Raw genomic sequence first — 18,020 nt, 5'->3', positions numbered from 1 at the left:
GAAAAAAAAAGAGCTTGAATTGTACTGTTAAAGGGAGAGTTCACCCAAAAATGAAAATTCTCTCATAATTCTCTCAGAAGTATATCTCAGCTCTATAGGTCTATATAATACATGTGAATAGTGACCAGAAATCCAAAAAGGAGATAAAGTCAGCATAAAAGTAATCCATAAGACTCCAGTTGGTTTTGTAAGAGAACAGACCAAAACAAAATGTTTTGACAGCAGTCTCCATTGCGATCATGATTTCAAGCTCGATTATGCTTCCTATAGTGCCATCTAGCACTCTGTGCACTAGGAAGTGTAATCAAGGTTGAAATCAATGACAAAATAAAAGGCAGTTAAAAAGTAAGTTACATTTTGGTCTGTTCTCAAGAATCCAAGTCAGATGGATTACTTTCATGCTGACTTTATCTGCTTTTTGGAGCTGCAAGTGTCTGTATACCATTCACTAGCATTGTATGGACCTACAGAGCTGAGATATTCCTCTAAAAATCAGCTTTCTTCTGTTCAGCAGAAGAAAGAAATTCATACACATTTGGGATGGCATGAGGGACATTTTTCTACTAACCGTCCTGTTGTGGTTGTCGTGGTGACTGGCAGTGGGCGTATGCTGGTAATCTACTGGATGGGTGTAATGGTGGAGGCTCACATGACCTTTTGAGGAAGCGAGACCTCTGCAATGCTGCTGTGTAGTCTGGTGGGCGCCGCCCGTGACCATGATTGTGGCTGTCTGCTAATGAAAGTGCAGTATAACCTGGAGGTGTGGGCGGGGGCTCTCTAAATTGCCCCTCCTTTCGACTCACAATACTCTTGTTTGCATTTGGAGTCTCATCTTTTCCACCTCTTCGCTTTATCGTTCCCGTGTCTCCTTCCAATTCATCACCCCAGTAACCATTAGGTGTGGTCATGTGGCTACGCCCAATTCCGTCTAACAGTGTCTCCCAGCTGCGGTTGTCATCATAACAGACACGCTGTGGGATACTTTGGATGTTGTCATGGGAACCACTAGAGCAGGATGTCCAGCTGCCACGCCCGCTGTCTGCAGCATCCAACGACGTGCGGTCACACTGATCCTGAGTCAGGGAGTAGGACCTGAGAGAAAGAAATATAGAATTATGTTGATAGAAAGAATTATACAATAGAGTGAATTAGAAAGACCCTGCTATAGAGTATATATAGACATATGAGGAGTTGTTCAGCACAATAAAGCATTTTTTAAGGAGCAACAAATAAATAAATAAGTGGCATTCTGACATGTAAATCCCTGACATGTAAACAAAGGTTAATAGTTGACCTCTATAGGTGCTGCACAGGTTCTTACAATTAACTTTCTACCACACCAGCCAATGATGGGTGAACTGAGAAAATAATCTGGTCAAATATTTCTTACCAGCCATGAAACTGTATGAGCCAACTTTACATTGGACATCTTAAATGGCTATTTAATTATATTTTATATAGATATATTAGGGCTGTCAATTTAACGTGTTAATTTAGTGCAATTAATTGTATGAAAAATACAGTGCACATCAGAATCCAGGCGAGACACTTTTCAAAACTTCTTTTAACTTGGCACAGCATGCTAAAAAACACAGTTTCTGTGATTAGAGTTCCATAGAACTAATGAGAAATGACACAACCAAATAAAGACGCTCCAAAAGAATCCTTTTGATGCATGAGTACACAGCCAATAACTGGCTCGGGGCACAAGGTGGCACCTGTGAGCTTTTGCAATTCCAGTGTGTGCATGCTTCCGGTCGTTTGAGCGTTCATTGAAACTAAGTGAGATCACAAGGTGTGAGCGGGGCTTTATCGTTGCTGTGAGGGGAGATTTCCAGAGGAGACTTGGCTGAAACCAGCATATTTACATGTAAAGAAAGTGCGATCAGAAGTAAGGTGCTAAGAGAAATTGTAACTTTATAAAGTGTCAGTTGTTGTGCTGTAGAAGGTTTCTATGACATTATTTACCCTGCAGTTGCATATCCAACTTAAAATTATATAGCTTACTGAATCTGTATTCAGGCCTAGTATTATTTATTGATATTCAAAGAAACTTACTGTATATGCCCATAGATGAGCTACTATTGTTTTTGAGATTTATTCCAATAGTTACCGTTTCTTACTTTCAAAACATTGATGTAACTTCGTACTGTTTCAAGTGTTGTTCACCAAACAGTTAGGTTGGTGTGGCTGTGGCCGACAGCAGCCTTAAAATAACGCATCATTTAAGGGATTGGCCTCATGTGCCTTCATTCTGAAGCAACAATACCAGCAAAACCGGAAGTAGCGATTCCCACATCAATTATAGCCGTCATATAGGACATGGAACTAAAACAAAATTTTAAAACTACCAATCAACTAGTCAGTGTGTTGTCTGAGCTAGGTGACTAGTTAGTGCAAAGGAACACATAAGGCTGCATTATGTCCATTTGTATTCAACAAAAAAATATTTACAATATATAATTTTAAACAAAATAATTTTGTTATTTTAGAATATAAAAAATTTTTATTACCACAGGCTATTAATATTATAATAATGAACATTTTGCAACATATAAAATGACAAATGGAGGCTAAAGAGTGAACTTGTTCAAGAACCATTTCTGGGGCTGTACTGAATTATGACATGACAATTTGCCTGTAGTCCCAATGGTGTTGCACTGATTATGCAGTGTTCTCATAGATAACACTATTCTTACAAACTGCTCCAAGAAGACTGACAGAGAAAAAAGTGAGAACTCACCATTTTGCATGTGTTCCGCGAGACATGGTAGCGCTGCGCTCGTTGGCACTGCGCTCGTTGGCACCAGCGCGCAAATTAATTTCAGGTATGTTTCCTCAAGCATCTTTGTATATAGCGGGTATTTCTTGACGACAGTGGCGGATAAATGTGCTAAATTATCTGCCACTGCGCATAAATACAGAATATAAATACTGTGGGGGTGACATAATAATTTACGGCATCCAACAGTTTGATAAGCCTTTTTACAGCTAAATTATTTATTAAAGCATTGTCAGACAGAATCTGCAGAATGACTTCTGCCAAATATACTCCACAACACCTCTCAAATAAACTTTTGGATTATGCATAATAAAGGAACATTAATCACAGCAGAGGATTCTGACGTCCGACAGTGAACAAACGGCACTTTGATAGCCGTAGCAGCGGTGCATTAAAGACTAAACGTTAAGAATTAAAGAGACAAAACTTACCAGAGAGAAAACAGGTTAGTGTGGAACTCTGGACAAATATAGCTTCCTATATTTACCTATTAATCATTGTAGCATTAAGACAAACGTATTTTTTTTATTAAAAAAGATTTTTCAACAGGGAGACGATTTTAAAATCGTTTGGCTCAAGAAACGTGATTTATAACAGAATACAAAATGTACCCACAGTAACCCGAATGAGACATTTTCGTCTGTAAATGCTTTTCATGTGGAGTTTTCTGAATAAAAGAGTTTTCTAATATCATTTAGATATGGACATTCTATCAAAATATGTTTTATACTCAAAGAATGCATTGATCACAAACCAGTTCCTCTTCCCCTTTCAATAACTATGAATGAGTGAATTCGACATCTCGTATATAAAACCTGGTTGTTTTATGTTACTTGAATTGGTGCTATTTTAGTGCATTTCTATCTTTATACTGTGGAAGACTTTGTTTGGAAAATGTTAAAAAAGCATTATATTGTTAAATATTGTTTTGATTTCTTTCCTAAGATGGAAATGAATGCATTTTGATAGGAAAAGTAGTATATACTGTATAGTGTCAACTTTTAACACTTTTTGCGATTAATAATTTGAATCTACTGACAGCATTAGCATTTTTAGCTCAGTGGTAAAGACGCTGGCTACCACCCCTGGAGTTCGCTAGTTCGAATCCCAGGGCGTGCTGAGTGACTCCACCTGGGTCTCCTAAGCAACCAAATTCACCCGGTTTCTAGGGAGGGTAGAGTCACATGGGGTAACCTCCTCGTGATCGCTATAATGTGGTTCGCTTTCGGTGGGGCGCGTGGTGAGTTGTGTGTGGATGCCGCGGTGGATGTCGTGAAGCTTCCACACGCGCTATATCTTCGCGGTAACACGCTCAAGCCATGTGATAAGATGCATGGGTTGACGGTTGCAGCTGAGATTCGTCCTCCGCCACCTGGATCAAGGCACTACGCCACCACAAGGACTTAGAGCACATTGGGAATTGGGCATTCCAAATTGGGAGAAAAAGAAACACCTAATATAAACATTACCTGTAAATTAACATTTACATTACCTGTATTAAAATATATTTTTGCCCCTATGACAACAGACTTATTTGGCTGGGCATTCTGACATTTGCACCATTATATGTGAGATATAAGCGCTTCTTTATCTCTCTGTGACAAGCATCTTGTCAGACATACATGAAAACACACTGAGATTTCTTTCCTTGTATTTTTGGCTTAGTGTGAGGAATGTACCTTATACTGTATGTGTCGGAGCTCTGGAGAAAAAAAGATTCTGCACAGTGAAACAGTATCTAAGTGAACAGGTGTTTCGCATCACAGATCCAGTTTAGCACGGCTGCAATGTTGTATTGACTAATCAGTATCAAGGACAAGAATAATGTTATAGAATCATTTAGCACTTTTGTAAGGGTTTGTGTAAACCTCTTACCCCAGGCTTATTTGGTCAGGCTCTGTCCTACGCATGTTGAGAGGGTGTGTAAGCGTATGGGCTTGAGTATGCATGTGGTCACCAGCCATGATAAGATCGGAAGAGGAAGAACTTAACAGCTGATCTGATGCTTCACTCACTACTAATTGTGGGGCTATGAGAAAGACACACACATAAAAACAAAAATCACACAAAATTGAATAATCTAAAAATTGCTCAGAAATCATTACATAGACATACATTTCCATATTAAAAGGCATACAATACACGTCATCAGTACTGGTACATACCTTTTCTAAGTGTACTGTGAGGTGAGGTATGCGGAGAGGAGAATATAGATGAAGCATTTGATTGGCTGTCCTCAGGTGGCTTTCGTTGTCTGTCCCGCCCATCTTCTGAGAGAGACACAATCTTATGGAGAGAATGAGGAGAATGGGCACCTACACAGACACAAAAACACCTTTTCAGTACAAACACGACTTTCACAATTAGGGTACAATATGGTGTCCAAATAAAATGTAAAGCTTAAAACCCATGTTTTTTGTTGTAAGAGCTATTTTATTACAACAAATGTGTTAAAAATAAAAAAGAATCACATGTACATAAGTATTCACAGCCTTTGCTCAATACTTTGTTGAAGCACCTTTGGCACCAATTACAGCCTCAAGTCTTTTTGTGTATGTTAGGATGCTACAAGCTTGGCACACTTATTTTTGGGCAGTTTCTCCCATTCTTCTTTGCAGGACCTCTCAAGCTCCATCAGGTTGGGTGGGAAGTGTGGGTGCACAGCCATTTTCAGATCTCTCCAGAGATGTTCAATCGGGTTAAAGTCTGGGCTCTGGCTGGGCCACTCAAGGATTCACAGAGTTGTCCCGTAACCACTCCTTTGTTATATTGACTGTGTGCTTAGGTTTGTTGTCCTGTTGGAAGATGAACCTTTGCCCCAGTCTGATGTCCAGAGCACTCTGGAGCAGGTTTCATCAAGGATGTCTCTGTACATTGCTGCATTCATCTTTCCCTCGATCCTGACTAGTCTCCCAGTTCCTGCCGCAGAAAAACATCCCCACAGCATGATGCTGCCACCACCATGCTTCACTGTAGGGATGGTATTGGCCAGGTGATGAGCGGTGCCTGGTTTCCTCCAGACATGACGCTTGCCATTCAGGCCAAAGAGTTCAATCTTTGTTTCATCAGACCAGAGAATTTTGTTTCTCTTGGTCTGAGAGTCCTTCAGGTGCCTTTTGGCAAACTCCAGATGGGCTGTCATGTGCCTTTTACTGAGGAGTGGCTTCCATCTGGCCACTCTACCATACAGGCCTGATTGGTGGAGTGCTGCAGAGATGGTTGTTCTTCTGGAAGGTTCTCCTCTCTCCACAGAGAAATGCTGGAGCTCTGTCAGAGTGACCATCGGGTTCTTGGTCACCTCCCTGATTAAGGCCCTTCTCCCCCGATAGCTCAGTTTGGCCGGGCGGCCAGCTCTATGAAGAGCCCCGGTGGTTCCAAACTTCTTCCATTTACGGATGATGGAGGCCACTGTGCTCATTGGGACCTTCAATGCTGCAGACATTTTTCTGTACCCTTCCCCAGATCTGTGCCTCGATACAATCCTGTCTCAGAGGTCTACAGAAAATTCCTTGGACTTAATGGCTTGGTTTTTGCTCTGACATGCACTGTTAACTGTGGGACCTTACATAGACAGGTGTGTGCCTTTCCAAATCATGTCCAATCAACTGAATTTATCACAGGTGGACTCCAATCAAGTTGTAGAAACATCTCAAGGATGATCAGTGGAAACAGGATGCCCCTGAGCTCAATTTTGAGTGTCATGGCAAAGGCTGTGAATAATTATGTACATGTGATTTTTGTGTTTTTTTATTTTTAATACATTTGCAAAGATTTTAAACAAACTTTTCACATTGACATTATGGGGTATTGTTTGTAGAATTTTTAGGAAAATAATGAATTTAATCAATTTTGGAATAAGGCTGTAACAGAACAAAATGTGGAAAAAGGTGAAGCGCTGTGAATACTTTCCGGATGCACTGTGTGTGTGTATATATAAACGAATATCTAACATAAGTGTTCCTAGCATGAAAAGTAGCTACTTTATATAATTTCATTTGTACAAAATAAAGATTTGAAACTTAATTTAAAACCTCATATAAAATAAAAAAGCTCATATAATATTAAGTATGACCTCCTAATGTTGATGAAAAAAAAATCGATTAACAAGCCATTGGTTAAAAAAGGAGAAATGCCTTAATTTCAAGTTTTATTTTGTACCCTATTTTTGAAAAGTTCCAGCCACCAGCAGAGGGCACTCTGATGCTACAAACACTTGGAGTACTTGTGTATAAATGTTTGTGACGGTTTCAGAAAGTAATGCTCTAACCAAATGGCGGTAACTCTTTGCCAGCTGATTTTTTGTGACCGGGATTTCCATTTGGCTGCCGAGGAGTGGAACTTCTTTGACTGACAGGAGATGCATCCACTCTTCTCCTTTCACCTGAGGTCTTCATGGCTGAAACACACACACACACACACACACACACACACACACACACACACACACACACACACACACCACACCATTAGCTGCCACAAGACTAGAAACAACGCTAGATTTTTAGGAATGGTGATTCTGTTTTAAATAGGAGCACGTTTTCATTTTCAGTGTACTTATGCATATGGCTTGCATGCGGTTTCTCAACAGTCTCAATTACACTTGCAAATTTATTTTAGTTCCCTCTTGCATGTTTTAACAAACAGAACAAAAAAGTTATTTGTTTGTTATGTAAACAACAGAAGCAACTGGACTGTTATACTGTACATTTACTGAAAATAAATCTATTTGTTTGTATTTCTGTGGTTTATATATTTATATTTATTGTATATATATAGATCATTCATATAAGAATCTCTCAACAAAAGTCCTAGACCAGAGGAGGCACTAGATATTAAGGTTGCCTCTTATTTTTGTTCTTGCCGAGCAAAGCCTATTTCTATAGTTACTTTACAGTCACATTAGCCGCATTTCCACTATTGGACCAAATGAGGGCGTGCTAGTGTGTGCTGGTCATTTGAGCTCGCTTGGTTTGTGCTGTTAAAACAAACGTTGTAATTATTTCCCTTCCATAGATATAGATGTATAGTAAGTACTTTTTATTATATAATTTTTTATATGATATTTTTATATTATTTATAATTTTATTTTATTTATATTATAATTCTATAGTCATTGAGTTTAATAGATTCATAGGGATAAATTAATCTGTATAAAAAGTACTGAATATTTACTCCCAAAAGCAAGTCATGTGCTATATGAAGAATAATATTGGTTTCAACTGTAAAACACCGGCACAAATCGAGCACATACAAATTACACTGGTTTGTAGTGATTTAAACAACATGGGGTAGAAAATGACGTCACTACTCCCAAATTTGTTTTTGCAATATCTAAGGAAGAGAAATAGTTACAACGTTTGTTTTAAAGGCACAAACCGAGCACAAACTACCAGCACTGGTTTGAATTGATTTGGATCCCCCAGATTTCTCCTTTTTATATTATCCCCTTAAATATTATATAATATTTGTATTATTAATTATATTTAAAATGTGTAACATTAACATGCCACTAATTTAAGCGCAGCCTTTGAAATAATATAAAAACAAAAGGTAAATATGTAAAAATGTTGAAAAGTTTAATGGGGAAAAAAAATTGACGACTAGTAATTCCAGGGTCGACTAGCTGAATCAGAACCATTTATTCGACTAGTCACACACATCCATAGTTTTAGGGCAACACTGCCGTGCTATTGGCCCAATGGTTGGAATGCAAATTGATTTAGTTAACGCGACTCGATGTCTGAGGCTATTGGCCCCGGGTGAGCAGTTGATAGCCCTGGCTCGCATTGGCCCGATAGTGAAAAAGCGGCAACTGAGAAACAATTGCCGTCCAAATAATTACTTTTACACACTTTACTATCTACAAGGAGTGTGTTGGATTTCTTTGAAGGTGTTTGTGACTCACTTGAGCTGTTGGCAGGCTCACACTTCAAGGAAAGTCCATGGAGTGTGTCCTCATCACTCTCATGAGTGTGAGTATCCAGATACTGGCGCACCTGTCTGCTCATTATCTCCACCTCATAGAGTTTTTTAGCACTGAGAAAAGAGCCCCGCCTCCCTTTCCTCTTGCCGCCCATTGTGCCAATGTCAGAGAGAGTTGAGCTGCTCACCTGACTCAGAGATCTAAACACACATTCAGACAAAAGACACAATCTATATTAATGACAACAGGTTAACGTAGAACACATCAAACCAATACAGAGGAAGTTAGCAAGGGGAAGAAGAAATTCTTCCTTTATTTTAGATAACTAGACAAATGAGAGAATTGTTTTGGTGGAATTGGCATGGCAGCGATGTATAACAAAGAATGTTATTTGAGACGAGTGACTAACTTAGAAATCTACAGGATAAAGGTGATGTGTGTAAAAAAATATTATGTTGAATACTTTCTTGTATCAGAGCTTAATATGGACAGACAACTATAAGAAAGCAATTTTAATTCTTATTTCCCCCAAAAGTGTAAACCATGTGGGTATCAAAACATTGATAACCCAAATCCTGACAGAGAAACATTGGCTCAACCAATGTTATGAGTTTGGGGAGGGGGGTTCTTTTTTCTTTTCTTTTCTTTTTTTTTAACCTATGGAAGATGGGGGTGTGTGTTGGGGAAACCTGTTTGAAAACTAATTTCTTTCCTGGTTCCGGAAGTATTTTTCCCATATATTTATATCATTGGGATCTCATAAAAGCCTTCATAAAAGAGTTGTGCAATGAATCAAACAAGCCAGTTCCGAGGTGAATCACAACATTACAAACTTTGAACATAAGTATTTGAAAATCATACAAAAAGATGAAGACTGAATGAAGGAATAAACAACAATCCCAAAAAGCATTGCGAATGACGCAATCGAATTAAAAGAATAGAAAAATATAAAACTATTGATTTAAAGTTATTGATTATATGAAAGATTACAATCAATATATTTTAAGTTTATTGAAATATATTCAGATATTTACAAATTTAAAGAGTAGTTTAAGGGTGTGTATTCAATAGCGTTATTCGCAGTGCTTCGTAAATATAGGCAATTGCTGCTGGGGTCTTTTACTGTCGTTTGTTTCCCTCGGATTAGCGGATTTCCCCCCAAGGATCATGGATAGTGTAGTTCTTCACCAAGAATTCCACTATAAACACAATTTTTTGTTTAAATAATAAGCTGAAAAAAAAAAATGGAACTGATGGCTACAACAGAAGCTAATACCATCAATTAACAACCTCAGAACTAACGGTTGGTCTATCTTTAAAAGCTTATAAGCTGTTGTTAATAATCAATTCGCCTATGGAAAAATTAATTAGATTTTTACTTCCCCAACTGTTGTGCTCTATTTTGTTTGGTGCCACTAGTGGTACAGAAATTACAAACTTCACCTTTAAAGAAATATTGAAATGTCTAGGAAATATCAGTGACACTTTAATTGAACTACAAATCAAAATCAAAACATTTGTCATAAAGAGTTCATGCCTTCTGGAGGGCGAAGAAAAGCATTTGGGAGAAGAAATAAATGTGATTTTTCAAACATAGTCTAGCTAGACTATCAGAAAGAAGTGTTTGTGTGGAGAAAGTTATTTAGTACACAACAAAGTGTGACAAAAATATGACAGTTAACAGAGAAGGTAAAATATAGAAAGATAGTAGCAGTCCCACTTACCCTAGACTCCTCCACTTTTTCTTCCTGAAGATGAAGAACAGGAAAATTGATAGAATGAGAAATAGAGAAAAAGGAGAGAGACAAAAAGACACCAGTGCTTAGACAATGAAGCCCACAGAGCAAAGGCCCAATAAACAGGAAGGCCAGTTAAGAAACCAAGCACACAAATGGCTGTCAGCAATGAATATAAGCCAGATTGTTGTGTAAGAGAGTGCCTCTGTTCCAAAACTTGTTGAGCTGCCTACAGAGGCAGCATTTAAAGGGGTCATGTTATGAGGAATCAAATTTTACTTGATATTTTGAGTCATTCTACTATTAAAAAAAAAATCTGTACATTTCAGATCTCAAAACTTAATCCCCAATTAAATAAATTGATTGAGACCAAGCTGCAAAAACATTTAGTTCTATACTTCCTCGACTTCCTTATGTCATTAGGGGCCCATGAATTCATGACCGCCTCTAAAGCTAAAAAAACATCACCACCAACTTTACGTCATTGCATCCTTGGCCCCGCCCACTGGTGATTCAGTTTGTAAACTGAGAGCAGATCTGACAGGCCTAGCATGGTCTAACTATTCCTGAACACCAAAGGGATTGGGAAAGAGATCCACATCTGGATTACTTTGAATTATTTTTGTATATAAACATGTCTTTGACCATTGTCATGCCACCTTTAAAAGACGCTGTGTCTAGTTACAACAAGAAATTATCTTTCATTCAGCAGCTGCTTCTTGCTGTTTTGAGCACAAACTGCTTCACAAACAGTTAGTTCGTCCATCTGCGCTATTTTTTATTGTTGGTGTATGTAAACATGCACTAGAGGGACATCTTTGATGGTTTTGATGCATTTCCAGTGATGCAAAACTGTATGTGTGTGTATCTATTCACCGTGCTTTGGACTGTGTATGTGCATTTTTTTCAGCTCATATCAGCTTGGATTGTATGTCTTTTTGGCTCATATCAGCGTGAAATGCTTGTGAACCAGTCATAATAGGATTCAAACTTTGCAAAGGATCTGTTATTGAAGGATTGAGCATATGAAAAATACTGGAACCCGATCAAAAAGGTAAGTAAACCGTGTCATACATGAATATTTCAAATGTCATGACTGTTTGATAGTTTATGCTGAGATGAACATTTTAATATATTCGTATGCAATGTGTGTTATGAGTTTTATAATATTGTGGAGCTTGTTCATTCTCTTCCATTTGAGTTTCAAATGTGGCTTATTTGAGGGGCTGCACAATGTTAGCCAATCATAACAGTGGCCATTTACGTAAAAGTTTCAGACAGAGGGATAAAGACGGTGGAAAATTATCATATATTACTAAATTATGACTTTACTTACTAAGATTATCAATGAACCTCAGGGAAGATAATTATATATATATATATATATATATATATATATATATATATATATATAAATAAAAATCATCTTCCCTGAGGTTCACTGATAATGTTATATATAAGCATTTAATGACCCCTTTAAGGTTCCCAATGCAAAGGCGGTTTCAAAAGACAGACATCTTAATTATGCTGTCACCTAAGAGATCTTGTTTTGCCCAAATTCTAAGGCATCTCAGTCAGGTTTTGGAACTCTGTGTGGCAGTCTAATTATGCTTCTATAACAAGGTTTTCTTGATATCATGTGTTTGTGTATCAAATATCAGTGCTGAATAACTGTGCACTTTGTGAGAGAGTGTACCTAGTCTTAAAGAGCAATGCAGGATCCATTGTTATGGAAGCCATTCGAACCACATGTCTGATCTCTCGCGCAATCATCCTCAACTTCTCAAAATTCACCAGACCGTCCACCTTAGAGTTGTTGCCTATAAACATACACATTTGAAAATTTATACTAACCTTTCAAAACAAATTCAAAATTAGATGGCAACAAAAGGCAACAGACACATGGAGCGGTGTAAGCTACCCTCATGGAGGAAGGTGAGGTCTTTCTTGATGACAGGAAACAGAGGGATGACTGGCGGCTGCAAGTTGTGTTTGTTGAGGAGGTTGCGGTATTTGGCCATGTTGCGCGAAGGGTCGAACACGTCTTGCAATTCTGCCAAAAGCTTCACGTATTTTCCAGGCAACCGCTCCCATGTAGATCTCAGCCGAGAGACAGGTGCTAGATTGAACCCACTGAAAAAGATGAATAAAAATGCATCAGGACCACATGTAGGAAAATGTATGGAAAAAATCATAACGGAAGCTTATATGGCAGCTGTAGGAATAGAAGTCCCGCCTTTCAGTTAAAAGAGCCAATCACCTTCTTGATAGAGACATAGCCTATTGTTTACACTAGAAAGCACATACATATTACCAGGACCAGCCAAATACTTTTTTTAGCCAGATTTGGGCAGAGAAGAAAAAATGATGATACCTTCGTTTTCAGATTTTATTTCTGATTTAAAATATGTGATTGAAACTTAATCTTGACAAACAGTTGTCAGAGTTTTGGGACACCAAACAAGTACAAAGGCAAAACAAAAATAGTATTTGAAAATGTATGAAAAATGTCATAACTGGACCTCTTGTACATAATGTAGAAATTTAGTTTAACAAAATGAATAGATACTCAAACTGCTGTGCTTATGTGACTGTGTAGTCAGTCTATATTTTCTAAACATTAAGCAGAAAATGTACCTGATAATGGCAAACATGGAGTTAAAGTTCTTGCAGTCGCGACAGTGAAGGGCAATCTTTATGAAGTGCTTGATGATCTTCACTCTTTTGGCCAGGTTGCTTTCCACTACTACCTCTGTGGCGACCCAGAAGGTCTCCTGGTTTACAAGACCTTCAAAGTTGCGCAGGTTGGTAGGAGGCTCCTGAGGGCGGAGCTTGAAAAGGTCAACGATGTAATCAGTTGGTTCAATGCTTGAAAAGAGCAGATAGTTGCGTGCTGACAGCTGATTGGCTATCTCCATGGAGCTCAGGGATAAAAGAGAGACCAGAGATTCTCGCTGCATCTCCTGTGCTTCAACATCGGAACACAGTGTCTCGGTCTCCATGTTGTTCTTCAGATAATACCTGAAGCAGAAGTGAAAAATTAAATCAATTAAATACTATGTATTGCCGAATTCAGCTTGTGTTCACTTGAGAAAGGTTTGGTGAGTATTAAGGCTAAACCTGGCACTAAGCTGTATCCTGTCGGCAAGTTTGGAGAGTTGATCAGGAAGTCGTCTCTGTTTGATAACTCCCTCTTGAGTGACCGACACCTCACAGAGTGAAAAGGCTTCAGGACTTGCAGTCAGGCCAAACTCTCGAATCGCGTGATTGGCTGTCTCTCTCGCTGTAGTGTCTCTATTGATCAAAAGGTAACGACTTTGTTGGTCTGCCTTGAAAACACGCAGCACCTGGTCTTGCAATTCTGTGAATGAAAAAGTTAGAAAACACACACAAAAATAAAACAGCAGTTTATTAGAACTATAATCCTTAACCAGCACTAGAATCTAAATATTCCCACGAACTACATCCAACTTCTAAAACAATATTAGCTAAATGGACGAGGTAGATGCGGACGAGGTAGATGCAACAATCAAACAACTAGACATGGAAAGAACCCTAATAACAAAGACAAATTCAAAGAGGTTACTTGGAGATCCAATGAAGCAAATGTCAGTAGAGGCATCTTAGCACCAAAGAAATGATGAATAAAAACGAATAAAGCCCTACAACATATTGACACGCAAGTTGACACATAATAACTGCAGTTCTACAGCAAAAAATAAATAAAAACGCATGGCAGACCGTTATTGGAAAGACATGAAGTCTTAAAATGGGAAAACTGCTAACAAAATATGCCACGCCAGATCGGCAGCTACAAAACAAATTTGTACTAAGTCGAATTAAAGTGATATATTGATCATAGTTTGAAAAAGAGAGGTAATTAAATGCAGAACTTGGCCCAGTAGCAAGTTTTGCAGATGGCAAAACATACAAGTATACTCAGAAAGGCCACTGAAAGAAATCAGTGGTCCAGAGAGACAGTGGAAAGAAGTCCCACAGCTCGAAGGCATGCTTCATTTGACCCAGTGAACAAGTCAGGTTTGCCAGGCTACTGTCAAAAAAACAGCCTATTGGCAAAAACAGGGCAACAGTGATGCTGCATCATTTTTTGGTGCCTTCAAGACAGAAAAACTTCCCATATGTCAGTCAGGGTTAATGCCATCAGTATGAAAATTTTGCCATTAGCTCAAGTCTGCAGATCCTAATCTGTACAAAGACTAAAAAGACCAGCAGAGAAGGAAAGACAGTCAACAATAGATAAGTGAAACTGTACTACAGGTTTCTAGAGAGACTGAAGAGATATAGACAGGCAATAATGTAAGACGGGCATCTACAAAGATATCCCAGGGACTGAAATCTAGAAAGACAGGTGGAATTTTACAACTAAAGAAACAAGCAGAACCCCCACAGTGCACTAATACTCACGAGTGAATCCAGGTGCTGTGAGCAAGGAAAGGGTAGCGGGATCGTTAGAACATTGCACAGATATAACAGAGATATTAAGGAAGGCAGTAACACAAAAAAGCAGCAGTAGAGCACAATGCATATACAGTATGAGAAGTAGAATTCCAGTTAAATATAGTAAACAACAGAGGTGCAGTATGTAGCTATGTGATGCGTTTTGTATGTTACTGTGTACTCTGCATGTTACATAGTCTCAACCTCAGATGGCATGCCCTTGAACTGCCCACAGATCATTCACAGACCAGGAAGAGCTTTTCAAAATGGCAAGCTCCAATCTGATTTGCTTGCTTTAGACAACTTCCAGTGTGCACAGAACTGATTGGTCCAAAGGTCATTTTACCCCTTCCTACTGTGTGTGTAGACTTTATGCAATATACTTTATACATTAGTCAAAAGTCTGGCAACTTGAGGCTGTATTTTGATTATCTGTATGAAGTCAATTAAAATTAGAAATTCTAATATTTGTAGAATTTAAGATAAAAATGCAACTTTGAATGCTAAAATGGGCATTCAAATTTTAGATGTCTGCCAAGCACGGAAAATGACATACTGGCCATTCAGAAAGATCGCATTCTTGGGCTAAAACAGATGCAATTAATAAAATGCGGGTGTCTCGAGCTGTTTTCGAAAGTAAAAATTTCCTTTCAAATGCACAAGAAGGTGATAAAAACAGTGAGACAAGATGCAACAGTCAAAGACTTCTGTCTAGTGCTGGCTTCCATAAAAATAAAATAAAAAAAAAAGGCGGCTGTGTTCGGAGTGAACACATCCCAGAGTTGGAGGTCTTTGGCGGTTGGGTCTTGACCACACCTTGCTCTGTTATCAGAGTCTCGCAGCATAAGCATTAGGTACATACATCCATTGTATATGATGAAAAACATTGTGGTACCACAGGTATTATGAAGCTTGAGTCTATGGTAGTACTATGGGACCAGTATAAGCAACTGTGCAAGACTAGGTTAACACAGAACTGTCTATTGAAGCATTTCTTTTCTTGTTTGACTTTTTTTTACTTTAAGGAGTCATGAAATGCTATTTTTAATAATTGTATTATCTTTCCTGAGGTCCACTGATAATGTTAGTGAAGTTTTGCTGCACCAAAAAAGTCATAATTTAGTAATAAATTAATATTACTAAATAATATTACTAATTTTCTACCTAGTCTCTGGCCCTCTGACTGAAACTTCAAAGTTTTCCCGTTTGGCCGATTTGTTTCTTGAGGGAGTTGAGAATCGCCTACTTACATGTGAAGTGACTGAGACATGTAAATGACCAGTCATGGTTCTTTTTCTTGTTACGTGCCATCGTGTTATTATGCGTTTACTACAATATTATACCGGTGTGCAACTCACTGTCATTTAAACGGTCGGCATTTCAGAGCCTCTGCAGATGCGTTCGAGCTCATAATGTCAACAGTTCCCAGTAATTTTTCTAATGATAAACTCCTCAACAGTTCCCAGTAACTTTTCTAATGATAAAAGGCAAATATCAATAAAACTTCCAAAAATGCAGATATCTCGTTTAAACAGATGTGACTCATGAACCTCATGAAAATCCAGCATTTTCTTTCTGTTGAACACTCCAAGTAGGCGATCCAGTCCATTTTAAACTGTCAGGAGATTGAGGCTCACGCTGGACCCGCCCGCACGAGTGTGTGAGTACAAATTCAAGGCTCTGTCCAAAACCAGAAAAATAAAGCCTCCAGAGGCAGTATACGGAGGTAGGATGAAAATATAGTCCTTTTTAAACTGTTCGGAGATAAGTTTCCTTAAGAGTTCCATTTATTCAAAACAGCTGTCAGTTCAGCCATTAACTGATTAAGCAGCAAGGTAGCAAGTCCGCTGCCTACATTTTCGGATGCAGCCCAATGTAAAAGTGCGTCACGTGCGCTATAAGTAAATGACTTATATGTACAATTGGTATGATTCTGTATTTCTAAATGCTATTGTTGAGTAAATGCTATTGTTAATGCGCACATGCCATCCATGGTTGCTGGACTACTATGTATCCTGTTATTTTCTTTTTCCTAATATATACATGTGCAAATAAATTACAAAAATTTGATGACTAAATAGAAATCTGAAGAAACTGCAATCTACCATTAAAATACAATATTTTAAGTTTTTAGTTAAATTGAGTAAATAGTGCTAAATAAGAGTAAATAATATTTTTAGCAATTTTATGTTTGTTATTTACTATATTCAATTGTGTGATATATCGGCATTGTATCGGCCACACTGCTCAATGGATATCACCATCGGCCATTAAAAATCCCATATCAGTTTATCACTTCTGGAAATCATAAATGCTCTTTTTAGAATGGGAGGAAGTTTTAAGTTCTGAAATGTACAGAACGTTTTAATTGTACAGTTACCTCTTATATGTCTAAATATCATAGAAATTTTTATTTTACTTTTCATGACCCCCTTAATATTTGAGAATATGAACTGTTTTAATCTTTTGACTTTTTTGTTTTATGCAGATTTGTTAAAAGCCAGATATGTTCCAAGCAATAAACAATTGCTTCAATGTGGTTCTTATTGGTTTATATTGATTTGTTGCACCCTCTTGTATACATGGGTGACAACGTCAATTAAAAAAAAAAATCAGATGTCTTGTAGAATTGTGTGTGATTGTACTTTGTCTCTGTATGTATTTACCTTGGGGCTGTGTACTGTAGTCGATGATGCGTTGTTGGCCTTGGGCCAGGTCAGGGTTACTGGATGAGAGATTTCCACTGACTAGCATAGTGGGCGGAGCCTGTTTGTTCTGTCGTAATCCCACAATGCTGTCATCTTGAGTCTGCCCCAAACCGAGGTCACTAAAAAAAAGAACAATGACCAGGGTTGGAAAGAGTACTGAAAAATCATACTCAAGTAGAAGTACTGTTACTTCCCAAAACATTTAGTGTGAGTAGAGTAAAAGCAGCTGTTCTAAAAACTACTCAAGAGTAAAAGAGTAGCTCATTTAAACGTACTCTTGAGTAGTCAGTACCGAGTTGCAAAACCTATATGCCCCATTATAATGAACACTGTATGCCAACTTTTAAAATACACCACTTATCTATGATAAACACTACATAAATCTAATTCCAAAAAATAAAAGGGTGACAAGG

The 18,020-nt window shown here is 38.1% G+C and overlaps 1 protein-coding gene across 2 annotated transcripts in view; it reads right to left on the bottom strand.

Moving 5' to 3' along the window:
• The window catches only part of LOC127643795 (rap guanine nucleotide exchange factor 2-like), an 80,515-nt gene that overhangs the window by 2,549 nt on the left and 59,946 nt on the right, over window positions 1-18,020 (bottom strand). Inside the window, exons 18-28 of one of the 2 annotated variants that reach the window (XM_052126686.1) lie at window positions 17,566-17,726; window positions 13,562-13,802; window positions 13,079-13,462; window positions 12,363-12,574; window positions 12,138-12,261; window positions 10,430-10,453; window positions 8,688-8,905; window positions 7,050-7,178; window positions 4,948-5,097; window positions 4,658-4,811; window positions 569-1,092 (exon numbers count right to left, since the gene is read on the bottom strand). In XM_052126686.1, the coding sequence (XP_051982646.1) occupies window positions 569-1,092; window positions 4,658-4,811; window positions 4,948-5,097; window positions 7,050-7,178; window positions 8,688-8,905; window positions 10,430-10,453; window positions 12,138-12,261; window positions 12,363-12,574; window positions 13,079-13,462; window positions 13,562-13,802; window positions 17,566-17,726 (2,321 nt within the window). The remainder of the gene's footprint in view (window positions 1-568; window positions 1,093-4,657; window positions 4,812-4,947; window positions 5,098-7,049; window positions 7,179-8,687; window positions 8,906-10,429; window positions 10,454-12,137; window positions 12,262-12,362; window positions 12,575-13,078; window positions 13,463-13,561; window positions 13,803-17,565; window positions 17,727-18,020) is intronic. The other variant, XM_052126687.1, reaches the window with a different exon arrangement.

Source organism: Xyrauchen texanus, chromosome 5, assembly GCF_025860055.1.
Source record: "Xyrauchen texanus isolate HMW12.3.18 chromosome 5, RBS_HiC_50CHRs, whole genome shotgun sequence".
Classification (NCBI taxonomy): Eukaryota; Metazoa; Chordata; class Actinopteri; order Cypriniformes; family Catostomidae; genus Xyrauchen; species Xyrauchen texanus.
Note: the sequence above shows the minus strand (reverse complement) of the source record. Positions and strands in the feature narration are given on the sequence as shown.